Source organism: Garra rufa, chromosome 6, assembly GCF_049309525.1.
Source record: "Garra rufa chromosome 6, GarRuf1.0, whole genome shotgun sequence".
In the NCBI taxonomy this organism is placed as follows: Eukaryota; Metazoa; Chordata; class Actinopteri; order Cypriniformes; family Cyprinidae; genus Garra; species Garra rufa.
In genome coordinates, this window is record NC_133366.1 from 11,579,549 (window position 1) to 11,593,715 (window position 14,167).

The window sequence follows — 14,167 nt, forward strand, 5'->3', positions numbered from 1 at the left end:
TTTCCCCGTCACCTTTCAAAACATTGTAATAATTTCCACATGACTTGATGCATTTACCTTTATGGTGGTTTGCATTTTCAGCACTGGAGGGAAGGTCAAATGGGCCGAGGCTCTTACCGCGAAGCGGCAAAGACAAGAACCAGGTGCTACCGAGAGCTGCTTCCCTGTCTGTCAGTATTAATAAAGCCTGTGTTAAAAGACACAGCTCAAGGAAAAAAAACAGTTGGCAGAAACATTTACAAACATCATTTATCACACACATACACAGTTACGAGACTGACTGAACGCTATAAGAACAAAGATAAATTGGCCGGGCTTGTATTGAAATTGTTCTGGTACATTTAATAAAGACATAAGACTTGTCTTTTATCTTCAATCAAGATTATAGGTGAACAGATGAAGAGGGAAAACTTAACTTTACACCAAGGCGAAGTGCTATTCACTCACGTTGAAGGCCCCACTCGATGCAATCACAGATTGAACAAGATTTGGCAGAGGACATATGGAGAAAAACATGACGGCTGGCACATTTGGACGTTTCATCTCCAAGCGGGAATCAAAGGAGAGGGCAGGGTATTCCTGAAAGAGTCTGGATTAACCCTAGGTGTCCCACTTTCACAGGGGTGCGACTGCATCTGGAGGCCAGCTGGCTCTCAGTGTGCATTTTCTGATATATTTCGCTGACCTTGTACAGCAGTTGCACACGGCATGGTTTAACTGCGGGAATTGGGGGAAATGTGCATTATGATCAGGGATTTTCATGACTTTTATCAATTAAGATGATTTTTGTGATTTTTGGTGGAATGGTTTATTAAAGACACTGAGGTAAGAAGGACAACGCTGTTAAAAAATAAACGGGACAATTGTGAATTGTAAACTGAAGAACATCTACATAATAAGCTTTCTGTTCTAATGCAATAAACACAAAAAGTCCTAATAAATACTACAAGGCAAAGCTAAGTAACTGTTCAACAAAACACTATATTCAAACAGAGGAATATCAAAACACTATGGTTAGAAATGTTACAGACTAGACAAATGCTATTAAAGTTATGCCAGTGAATTCAAGAAACAAACCTCAGAGACTTAAATACGTGGATTTTACGTTTGGCTGCTTTGCAAGCAGGTTTCTGAAACAATTATCCAGATTTTAGAATCAAATGTTGCGACAACCAACACGAATATACTGTTGTTGTCACCACACATAGTTTTAGATCATTGAATAAAACATCAGGCTTTTTTTCTAATAATATCAACCGTCACAATAACTGCATACAGTCCCATCCAGGCACACATTTTGGCTCCGAGGATTGTTCACTGCCCAATACATCAAGCTCTATCAACAGCATTTGTGGTGTTGATTAAATAATTAAAGGAGTAGTTCACTTTCAGAACAAAAGTTTACAGATAATGTACTCACCCCCTTGTCATCCAAGATGTTCATGTCTTTCTTTCTTCAGTTGTAAAGAAATTGTTTTTTGAAAAAAAAAAAAAACATTTTAGGATTTCTCTCTATATAATGGACTTCTATGGTGCCCCCGAGTTTGAACTTCCAAAATGCAGCTTCAAAGGTTCTAAATGATCCCAGCTGAGGAAGAAGGGTCTTATCTAGTGAAACGATAGGTTATTTTCTAAAAACCATTTACAATTTATATACTTTTTAATCTCTACAAAGAGTACACACAGAGCTAGACAAGACCAGCATTTGAGGTTAAAAAGTATATAAATTTGTAATTTTTTTTTTTTTTTTTTTTTGAAAATAACTGATCATTTTGCTAGATTCTTTCCTCGGCTGTGATCATTTAGAGCCATTTGAAGCTGCATTTTGGAAGTTCAAACTTGGGGGCACCATAGAAGTCCATTATATGTAGAAAAATCCAGAAATGTTTTTCCTCAAAAAACAATTTCCTTACGACTGAAGAAAGAAAGACATAAACATCTTGGATGACAAGGGGGTGAGTACATTATCTGTAAACTTTTGTTCTGAAAGTGAACTACTCCTTCAAACAGGTTGATTCTATGGCAAAGCAAAAGAAGATTTACATTAGCCTACACTCTTAAAAATAAAGGTGCTTTAAAAGGTTCTTCACAGTGATTCCATAGAAGAACCATTTTTGGTTCCACAAAGAACCATTCAGTCAAAGATTCTTAAAAAGGAACCATCTCTTTCTTACCTTTTTATAATCTGAAGAACCTTCTTGTGAAACAAAGGCTCTTCAGATGTTTAAGGTTCTTTATGGAACCATTTAAACAAAAAAGGTTCTTCTATGGCATCGTGAAGCACCTTTATTTTTAAGAGTGTACTTGCAATGTATTTTTGCATTTTTATATTCATGTGCACATTATTTAGTTATCCAAATCATTGCTTTTGCAATGGGACTACTGTTTTAGACAGATAAACGTGATTTTCTGTCATAATTCTTTTGTCCTTAAGTCCTTTATTCTTGCACATATTGTGCAAAACTTTAGCTTTACTGACTTTTGAAGTCAAACTTTATTTTCTATTGTACTTCTGTTGACAATAAGCCATCAATGCTGTCAATAGAGCTCAACACGCATTAAAGCCAGAACAATGCTGTAAATGTAACAGTTTCCGTAAAAGCTCTTTAAGGCAAGTAGGGCAATTTTCAAATTACACGTCATCTTTCATCCAATTGTAACAGCGATTATGGAGTGTACAAGAATAGAGATGGCATAATTTGCTAATAAAACAGTTTAGTTTTCTATCTTTACAGTATTGAATACTTAAAATGTACCGTTCACAGATCAACTCGCTTTTTTCTTTTTAAAACCGAACATATAAAAATTCTGCCGTAAGACTCAGAAGCATGAAACCGACAGTGATTTAATGAGGAACAACATCCAAAACTGTTCAAGAAGTCCTTTGGGTGGTCCCAGTGTTCAATCATTGAGTGTGTGTTTTGTTTTTAACAAACCAAGATCACCTCCTCCTCCTCCTCTTTTCCCTTCTTTCACTGTAACAGAACTGCTTCCACCTCTCGCCGCACCTGGAAAACGGCTTAGGCCTTCTCCAAAGACTGGTAGTATTCCTTGAGAACATTCCAGGCTTTGGGTGCCATGAAGCCCTCTGGAGGGTTCTGGCCCTCGCGAGCCATCCTCCGCATGCGGGTTCCTGAGATGAAGTCATAGTCCTGGTGTCTGGGTAAAACGAGAAGGCAGAGGGAATGTTAAGATGTGCGCGGAAAAGGGACAGTGCGGTACCTGACGTGATAAGAAAATGAAAAAGAAACATAATCTCGGGGTTTGCGTCAGAGATAATAACTAGGTGTTGTACACTGCCCCTTTGTTCGGGACGTTTCGCTCTGGAGGGAACGACGCATTGTACTCTGAAAAGAGCTCTATGATAAAATATGTTCTCTCAAGTGGCTCTTCAAGCCACATAATTCCCTTCGACGGTGCAAAGGCGACGAGGTAAACAGGCTGACTTGACTTGTAGACAAAAATAAATTGGCGAGAAACAGAAATCTAAACTTCAGACCCATGTCATTAAATCCAAACTCACGGCTACACTTTTTCATTTAAACAAATGCTTCGAAAATAAACAGAGTGCGAAATGCCTGATAAATAGAGCTAATTAGACTCCGACTGCATGAATAAAAACTCGAACCCTAGTCTAAATACAATCCTCAATGGCTCCTACGGACAGGGTTTATTTGTTACGGATTAGTTGTTCTTCAATTAAGACGGAGACCTTAGGAAAACAAATTCACACAGCGCAATGAATTTATAAACGTACACTGTTGCACTGCGCTGTTACTGTCGTAACCACGCTCATTAAACAGTGTCGTTCACAGCGGCATTTCAGTCTAGACAAGCAGAGCGTTTCAGATGAGCTTATAATTAGGAACACTGAATAATGGATTTAAACAAACCTCCATGTAATTTTCTATGGTTGTTGTTTCCACAAAATATTAAGCAAACATTTTTTTGTTGATAAGTAACATTTCTTGAGCGGCAAATCAGTATATTTGAATGATTTCTGCAGTATCACGTGGCACTGAAGACTAGAGTAATGATGCTGAAAATTCAGCTTTGCATCACAGAAATAAATTACATTTTAAAATATATTCAAATAGAAAACAGCATTTTTAAAGAGTAATAATATTTCACAATTTTACTGTATTTTTGGTCATGGAGCACAAAACCAGTCACTATTTCAGAAATTGATATCATCTGAAATCTGAATAAATATTAATTTATTCCATTAAAGTATTCCATTGATGCATAGTTTGTTAAGATATGACAATATTTGGCTGAGAAGCAACTATTTGAAAATCTGCAATCTGAGGGTGCAAAAAGAAAATCAAAATGAGAAAATCGCCTTTAAAATAGTCCAAATGAAATTCTTAGCAATGCATATTACTGACCAAAAATTAAGCTTTGATTTATTTTTGGCTATTGCTACAAATATCCCTGTGCTACTTAAGACTAGTTTTGTGGTCCAGGGTCACAAATGTAGTCTTTAAATAAGCATGCATTCACAACAGCCTTGTAACTAGAGATGTGCAATAATGACAAAAAAAGGCAAATCAATATTTTCTGCAATTTTGTCGGTAAAGATAATTATAGCCGAGCATATTGTGCTGGTACTTTGACAGATTTATGGCTGCCGTGGACAGCTAACTCCCAAAGCGTTTAATATTCTTCATATTCTGTGCAGTGGCTAGTTTGCAGCAGGAACAGAAATCAACTTTTCCTATAAGTTTAAACTGATATTTACCTTTATAAGGCCAGTCTTTTCAAAGCTAATTAAATGTAGGCATCATCTAGTGTGTCAAATTCTTAAATTTAATCAATAACGTCAAATAGCAAGACACTATTAGGCTGTTACCAATCAAATTAAATCAATGCAATGAAACACTGAATACTGATATTTGGTGTAAGTCACTTTATATTAACTTCTTTATTGACCTGTTCTTCAAATCAGTATCACATTTGTAATCGGCTGATATTTGGAATAAAACGTCACTCTTTGAGTGATATTAACTATATCAGATTTTATAAATATAAAAGACACATAAAAGTCATATGAGGGCTTTTTGGTCCCCTTATTTTGAATTTTGGGGAGATTCTACATGTATATTAATAGACTAAATCATGCAATAAAAGCGCGAACGCGCATTATCTACTTCACGTGTATTGCGTGCATGCTCTGGGTATGTTTTTTGTTTGTTTTTGTTTGCCATATAATTGATATTGTCAAATCGCATATCATTTAAAGTAATAGTTTACCCAAAAATGAAAATTTGACATTTATCTGCTTACCCCCAGGGCATCCAAGATGTAAGTGACTTTGTTTCTTCAGTAGAACACAAATGAAGATTTTTAACTTAAACCGTTGCAGTTTGTCAGTCATATAATGGCTTTGAGAGTCAAAAAAACATACACAGACAAAACCAAATTAAACCCTGCGACTCATTAATGGCGATACATTGAGGTCTTAACACACAAAACAATTGGTCTATGCAAGAAACTGAACAGTATTTATATAATTTTTTACCTCTGATCCACCACAATGTCCAATTGTCCTGAGCAAGTTCACAACAGCCGGTACCCACAATCTCTGCACTGCATAAACAATGAGAGACAGATCGCTTTCACGCATGTGTCTACTATGCCAGAGCTCTTCGTTACGCTCCGGCTGTTGTGAACGTGCTCAGGACAGTTGGATATTGTGGTGGATCAGAGGTAAAAAAAAAATAATTATATAAATACTGCTCAGTTTCTTGCACAGACCACTTGTTTTGTGTGTTAACACCTCAAAGTATCATCACAAGCCGCAGGTTTAACTTGGTTTTGTCTGTGTATGTTTTGACTCTCAAAGCCGTGGGTGCAATTGACTGCCATTATATGACTGACAGACTGCAACAGTTTGAGTTACAAATCTTAATTTGTGTTCTACTGAAGAAACAAAGTCACCTACATCTTGGATGCCCTGGGGGTAAGCAGATAAACATCAAATTTTCATTTTTGGGTGAACTATCCCTTTAAACAACAATAACAATACATTATAGAAATCATCCGATAGTACCAGACAAATATGATGCATCATACTATTAGACGGACTGCCGAATGATGGTTTATGGAATATTATCACCATTCCACCTGGTAGTCACTTCAATGAGGTGAAGGGGTAGAACACAAACTCCAACTCCATAGAGAACAGTTAATATGCATTTAAATGAGAAACAGCTTGGACTGATTTGAGGCATTTTAGAAGAGGACTTTAAGGGGGATGGCTGGCAATTAGGCTCAGCATCCATATTCGTCTCGAATTTGGCCAGGCCCAACACCCTGCTCAAGGAGCAGACGGAACGCCATAAATTTACTAAGGCGCCAAGCGGGGCCCTTTGAAAGTCAGACGGAGTGTGAGTCTGCCACCCCAACCGCCCCCCTCTTCAACCAAGTGCTGAGGTTGCTGGGATGGAGGAGGGAAGCGATGCCAGTAACCTCCAGCCCCACTGTCACCATGCTGCTCAACTTTTTTTCATATCTAGGTAAGCAACGATCTCAATACTTAATCATAATGAGGATCGTTATAACTGCATCACTTGAAGCATAATAAAGGAATAGTAATTTCAAAAGTCTCGTATGACTTTATTTCTTTCATGGAAGACTGTCCAAACTGCTCTTTTCTGTGAATTAAACATTGACTATATCAACAGTTAATATTCTTTTATACTTGAACATCGAGTGACCTATTTTCAGTGTTTTTTATCTTGACAGATGAAAGATCTATTTGAAGATTTGTCTTTTTTTGTTGTTGTTGTTTTTCCGTGGAAAGAACAGCCATATATTGTGTTGACCTGAGGGTGAGTAATGGATACAGTTTTCATTTGTTTTTGCTAAGTTATTTCTTTAAACTCTGTGTGGGATGTGCATTTGCATAAGGATCATGCAACATTAAAAGTCCCCCTTACTTTCTCTAAGTCAGTTTTGCTGCATGTTGACATGCTACATGGTCTTCATCAGGGGCGACTGAAAAGCCTGTTAACTCGATAGCAGTGGGCGCTATTAATTGCAAGACGAGACGCAGTAAAAACGCATGATTTTCGTTAGTCATCTTCCGCAGCATTTGTACAGCGCCAGAGGAATAATGGCAGATCTCCACTTCTAAATGACTTCAAAGAACGAAGCAAAGCCGTAGAATTTGGTAAAAGCACACAACAACAAAACATTTCCTGTTATTCCTGGCAACGCAGCTTGGAATTGAGGAAGCCTGACATGGAGGGAAGTTTGTACAGTGATAGATTGTTTTGAACATGTATAGAAGATAAACGTTTATGAAGTAAATTCATGCCTAAAGCGGTTGGTTTCAGTTTACCACCACTGTCAATATGCCCGAGTCTCAAATTTAATGGAATTAGTTGTTTAAAGACACTTGTCTTTGCAAAATTAACAGACATAAACTTACTTTTTGGGGTCAAAGAAATCCATGGCCTTCTTGACTTTATTGTAGGCTGCCACTTTGAAAGGCACGATTTCCAGCGATATGAGTCCAGGGGCCATGGTGAGTACTTTAGCTCCATGGGAGGGCTCGTAGAGGTCTTTACCCGTGTCCGGGTGAGGCATTCCTGCAGGGTCACGGCCCACTATGTAAAAGTTGGCCCCAGCCACCATCCGGGCCCTACAGTGCCACTGCACCTGTTGGAAAGAGTTCAAATTTATTCTATTCGTACTAAGGTTCACACTTGTAATTCGGTTTGTTTGGTTAGCTCAAAAAAGGACAATGATACATTTGGTCCTGGTCCGCTTAGCGTTCTCACTGGCCTTTTTGACGGCGAACCCAAAGATACTAAACCTAAAGGCATAGTGATATGTTCACAACCTGATTGGTTGGGTTGAATGACGTAAATTTTGTGATGGAACTTAGCGAACATTTCAAACAAAAGGAAAAGGTGTGTTTGACTTAAAGCGGCACTGCAGGTGTATTACATCAAAATACTCATTCACTGATCGGTCTGCTAATCGCCGCTTTAAGTCGGATACACCTAATGCCGTATGCTGGACTAACTGCGCTCATTGTTGCGTGAATATGATTTTATTTTCACCAACTGCAAACTCACAAAGAGCTCATAAAAAGGCACTTTACACTTGGTTGCTCCACTTTCGCCCTCTTCTCATTTTGTTTTGGATACACCGCTTGTTTTCTTTGTGAAATCATGTCGCATAGCATCACAGCTTTTCATTACAATCTGTTTCGTTTAGAAGTATTTGGTCTGTGTTGCTTTTACATTTAACTCGAAGCGCACCAGAGTTCATTTGGAAGCGGACCGAGACCCATCGTTTTAGCTGTCTCGGTGCAGCGTTCACACTTACTCCAATGAAGTTTGTTTTAATCAAACCGACCATGACAAGTGTGAACATACCCTAAAACTAAACCAAGTAAGTGTTAGTTCAACCAGTTCACTTCTGTGGAACAACGAAAGTGAATTAGAACTAGAGTTGTTAAGCTTTGTGCAAGAAAAAGTGCAATTTAAACTATTATTTGCTTAAAATCTTTTCCTCTGCTGAGCTCTCAAATGTCAATCACATTCGTGACTCTGGACCACAAAACCAGTCTTAAGTAGCATGGGCATATTTGTAGCAATAGCCAAAAATACATTGTATTTTAATGTTTTTAAATGGCAAAAATCATTAGATCATGTTCCATGAACATATTTTGTAAATTTCCTTCCGTAAATATATCAGAATGTAATATGCATTGCTAAGAACTTCATTTGGGCAACTTTAAAGGCTTTTTTGCATCCTCAGATTCCAGATTTTTAAATAGTTGTATCTCGGCCAAATATTGTCCTATCCTAACAAACCATACATTAATAGAATATATATAATGTATAAATCTCAATTTCAAAAAATTGACCCTTACGACTGGTTTTGTGGTCCAGGGTCACATTTGTGTTTATTTGAATATACTATAACAAAATGATTTTGTAACCAAATGCGAGCAACCACAACTTCAATTTTAGTCTTTGAGACAAAACTGTTTGGTTTTAGAAGACTTGGAATGTAACGCAAAAGTCAAACAGATTTGGGACAATCTGTGCTGAACCTTTTTTTCTTTTCTTTTATGTTATTCACGAAAGAAAGCAAGGTTTGGACCAACATGAGGGTGAATAGATAGAGGGTGACAGATTTTGTTTTATGATTTACAATCCTACGCTTAAAATTAGCAGAGCGATGGTAATATAAACCAAATGGAAATGTGAAATTTTGTTCAGTGGCACAGAGATAGGAACAATTAAAAAAAAAAATTGAAATGAAGATGAATGAAATGGAAACTGGCCTACACCACCTAAGCTAGTTCTGTGGAGTCAGCATGTCCCCTACTTCCTCCTCATAAGTCAATGAGGCGAACGAGTGCTTCCTGTGGGCTGCTTTAGTCTTGCAGACTCTGTCTGCTCCCAATAAATTTTTTAATGTCCCTGGCCACATGATTAAAGAACAAGAGACTTCAAAATACCCATGGAACACTACACCAGCAACGATTTTTGTCAGAAGAAAGCTCCCCATTTGTGCTCGCTCTGTCTGTCTGTGTGTGTGTGTGTGTGTGTGTGTGTGTGTGTGTGTGTGCGTGCGCATGTATGGATTGTAGAGGGACGCCACTGGCCTCTAAACAATTTGGTTGTTTACATCCACTCCAGGAGACATAAATCAATTCCTACTGGAAAGTCCAGAGATGCATGATGCCCACAAGAAGAGACTGTCTCTGTTGTCTTCAGCCTCCAGCACAGGTTAGGTGGAACGGATCAGAAATCCAGTGCACCATCGACGATTTATGAAGGAATGTGCCCTGTGCAAGCTTCCTCACCACTAACTTTCCATACAACAGTCCATTGGCTTCAAATGCCATTTTAATTATCATTCCTAGCACCAAGTGCACTTGATAAAGTTTCTTTCTTTAAAATATTTCCTATGTCAAACAATATGTAATTCGTAAAGTATGCAAGCATGGGATACTTTAAGAATTACATATTGAGAAAGATCTCAAAGTCTGGTGTTTCAAAATAAGCCACCAAGTGCAATAAAAATGCTCTTAGGGAGGATTTCATTTATTTTTTTTTCATACAGTTTACATACACCTTGCAGAATCTGCAACATTTTACCAAAATAAGAGGGATCATGCAAAATGCATGTTATTTTTTTATTTAGTACTGACCTGAATAAGATATTTCACATTAATAAAGTGTTTTTACCTGAATGATCCACAGCTGTGTTTTTTTTGTTCCCAAGTTTGTCCTGAACAGTTAAACTGCCCGCTGTTTTTCAGAAAAATCCTTCAGGTCTCACAAATTCTTTGTTTTTTCAGCATTTGTGTTTGAAGCCTTTCCAACAATGACTGCATGATTTTTGAGATCCATGTTTTCACACTGAGGACAACTGAGGGACTCATATGCAACTATTACAGAAGGTCAAACACTCACTGATGCTCCAGAAGGAAACACAATGCATTAAGAGCCAAGGGGTCAAAACTTAAAAATGTAACTTATTTTGTCTTTTGAGAAACATGTAATCTTCTGTAGCTTCTGAAGGGCAAAAATATGATATTACTTAAATAAGAAAAATGTACACATCTTCATTCTGTTCAAAAGTTTACAACCCTGGCTCTTAATGCATCGTTTTGCCTTCTGGAGCATCAGTGAGCATTTGAACCCTCTGTAATAGTTGCATATGAGTTGTCCTCAGTGTGAAAAGATAGATCTCAAAATCATACAGTCATTATTAGCAGGTATTAACATTTTAACAGGATCATTTTAACAAATTCAACTATTATTTTCTCTTGTGGACTTTTATGTGAAATATCTTATTCAGGCCAGTACTAAATAAAAAAAATAACATGCATTTTGTATGATCCCTATTAGTTTGCTAAAATAATTAACATTTTGCAGATTCTGCAAGGTGTATGCAAACTTTTGACCTTAACTGTATATTGTTGATACAATACTAGATGATCAAAAGTCTCTACTTAAAGCTAGATTACGGAAAAATATATATAATGATCAGCGAACCGTTAGTTATTATTTTTACGGGTTGCCCGAGGTGTCAGTTCTCAGTCCGTTTTCATTTCACACTAACCTCTGTTGGGCCGGCGTACATCATCGGTGAAGGAAAAATGGCCACTATGGTGGAGTTAGGGTCAAGTAGCCCCTCTTCCAGCACGGCTGCATGCTGTTTCATGCGCCAGGACAGCGGCACATCATCATCTTTGGTCCAGCCGCCCAGCGGGTGAAGCAGCAGCACGGGTCGGCGGTAGCCACGTTCAATTAGACGCCTCTGCGTGTCCTGCATGAGCAGCGCGTGGCCATTGTGTACCGGGTTCCGCAGTTGGAAGGCAAAGACAGCATCTTAAAATGAGAGAAGAGTGTTTAATATATCACAACTTGCCACAGAAATCATTATATTGGAGCAATATATGGAGGAATGAAAAGAAAACGCACATCTGTGTGGCCTGGTATACAGTTGAGGATCATGCAAAATACATGTTATTGTTTATTTAGTACTGAACTGAATAATATATTTCACATGAATGATGTTTACATATAGTCCACAATAGAAAATATTAGTTGAATTTATAAAAATGACCCTGTTCAAAAGTTTACATACACTTGATTCTTAATACTGTGTTGTTAGCTGAATGATCCACAGTTTTTTGTTTAGTGATAGTGGTTCATGAGTCCCTCATTTGTCCTGAACACTTAAACTGCTAAACAGTTAGTCCTTCAGGTACCACAAATCCTTAGGTTTTCCAGCATTTTTGGGCATTTGAACCCTTTCCATCAATAATTGCATGATTTTGAGATCCATTTTTCACACTGAGGTCAACTGAGGAACTCATATGCAACTATTACAGAAGTTCAAACACTCACTGATGCTTCAGAAGGAAAAACCATGCATTACGCCGGGGGGTGAAAACTTTTTGAATTTGAAGATCAGGGTAAATGTAACTTATTTTGTCTAATGGGAAACATGCAAGTAGTCTCTATAAGGCAGTACTACATGAAAAAATATGATATTTAGGCAAAATAAGAAAAATGTACACATCTTCATTCTGTTCAAAAGTTTTCACCCCTGGCTCTTAATGCATCATTTTTCTTTCTGGAGCATCAGTGAGCATTTGAACCTTCTGTAAAAGCTGCATATGAGTCCCTCAGCTGTCATTGTAGATCATTCCTACAGTCATTGTACGAAAAGGTTCAAATACACAAAAATGCAGGGAAACCAAAATATTTGTGGAAACTAAAGGAAGAACTGAAGAACAGCGGGCAGTTTAACTGTTCAGGACAAACAATGGACTCATGAACAACTATCACTAAACAAAAAACTGTGGATCATTCAGCTAACAACACAGTATTAAGAATCAAGTGAAAAAAAAAACACAGCTGTGAACTCCCAAATGAATAGTCCAAATTAAGTCAAAAGGAGCAACTCCTAAGTGTAGCTCCATACCTGCGTTCATCTCTTTGAACTTCTGCTTGAGTTCGGTTGGTGTGAGCCTGTAACTATCCAACCCGTCGTTCCAGTAGATCCGATCCAGCACCTGGATGTCACCTCCAACCAGCCAATCTCCGCTCTCCATCACCATCTGCCACAGGAAAAGCAATCAGGAAAAACACCAATGATCTTCCAGCCACATCTGTATAATACTTTTGGAAAAACTGCCACAGTTACCCTTTCTCTTTGAGGCATACGGAACCCTTCAGATTCTGAAAACTAAATGATGCATGCAAGAACATACTGAACACTTACAACTTACTAACATAGCTAGACATGACTGTTGTTTGAAGGCTTCTTCAAGCCACAAACCAGCCACTAAGACAGAAAAAAAAAAAAAACATTTTGAAACTGACAACCGCAGTTAGCTTCGAAAATATACAAAAATCAAACAAATCTATACATCAAGATTTGATGTCATGAGTTGTCTGAATGAACAATATAATGTTGTTAATGGAAAGACTAAACTAATACAGTAAGTAAACAACTCACACACTTAGATATAACCACTTTAGGTCAAAATAAGACTTAAAATGGCATGAAAACATGATCTGTGGGAGTTTTTAGTAAGTGATCAACTTGTCATGAGTTGTAAAACCCAGCTAGCTCTTCCTTAAAAGTGCTCTTTGTTGGTGCCTGGGAACTTGAATTGCAAATACGGCCTTGTTTACCTATACAAATTTAACAATCTTAGTTGGAAAGACCTACAAAGCATGATATCATTCTCAAATTAACTTAAATCCTTCAAATCCCTCTATATAGCTACAATCTCGCCGGCTTTTACTAATATTTCACCTTCAGGAGGTCTTCGCTGGCACTCGTTCAGCCGCTAACTTGGCCAGGGTTAAAAAGCAATACAGCATGGTGAGAATACCACAGCTCGCGGCAGATTCGGGGCCCGCTAGAATGGAGAATACCATTTCACAACCCCACAGACTTTCATCTATTGATTTGACTTGACAGCAGCACTGGTGGCTTGAGAGCTTTATGTGCAAGTATGTGATCATATTAAGCAAACTTGGAGCGGCCTGAAAGCGGTGAATGTTAATAAAACGTTTCATCCGCTGCATTGCTTTTGCATTTGTAGACTGAATGCATGTGCAGCTGTCATTCGCTGGCCGCAGTATAGCAACAGTAGCAGCTGTTTATTTAATTTATGTTGCAGAGCCTGGCGATGGAAAAACTCAACGAGCGATCTGTTGGCACTAATTACATCTATATAGTAAATCAACTCTATTAGCCGTCATAGAAAATAACGGAGCGCTGGTTGAGCACTCTACCCCTTTCAATGAGGTGAAAAAAGAAAAAAACATAGATAATGCAATTAGGTAAATGCTCTTGAATCTGCTTAACATCCCGCTGCACTCCCAATGTGGATTCAGCTGTCAGACTGACAGCCGAAATAAACAGGAAAAGTGTATTTACCTCACATAATGGAGGCCAGTTTTACAGTCCTGCTGATTGACACGCTTTAGCAGAGAGAGTTTGACGTACACACCAGACATTGTGAAATAATGAGAAGAACGATTCTGAGAACATAGTATATTCACAGCTTATCAACAGTGTGAAATGTAGTACAAAAAAAAAAACGATGCCAATATTACAAAATAAACATTGTCCAACAGCGACACCAGCAGGTAAAGTTACAGCGGGG

The 14,167-nt window shown here is 38.0% G+C and overlaps 1 protein-coding gene across 1 annotated transcript in view; it reads right to left on the reverse strand.

Moving 5' to 3' along the window:
- Positions 1–235: 235 nt before the first annotated feature.
- The window catches only part of papss1 (3'-phosphoadenosine 5'-phosphosulfate synthase 1), a 32,165-nt gene continuing 18,233 nt past the window's right edge, over positions 236–14,167 (reverse strand). Inside the window, exons 9-12 of the mRNA XM_073841923.1 lie at positions 12,469–12,604; positions 11,098–11,366; positions 7,436–7,665; positions 236–3,159 (exon numbers count right to left, since the gene is read on the reverse strand). Coding sequence (XP_073698024.1) covers positions 3,021–3,159; positions 7,436–7,665; positions 11,098–11,366; positions 12,469–12,604 — 774 coding nt within the window. The 3' untranslated portion in view covers positions 236–3,020. The remainder of the gene's footprint in view (positions 3,160–7,435; positions 7,666–11,097; positions 11,367–12,468; positions 12,605–14,167) is intronic.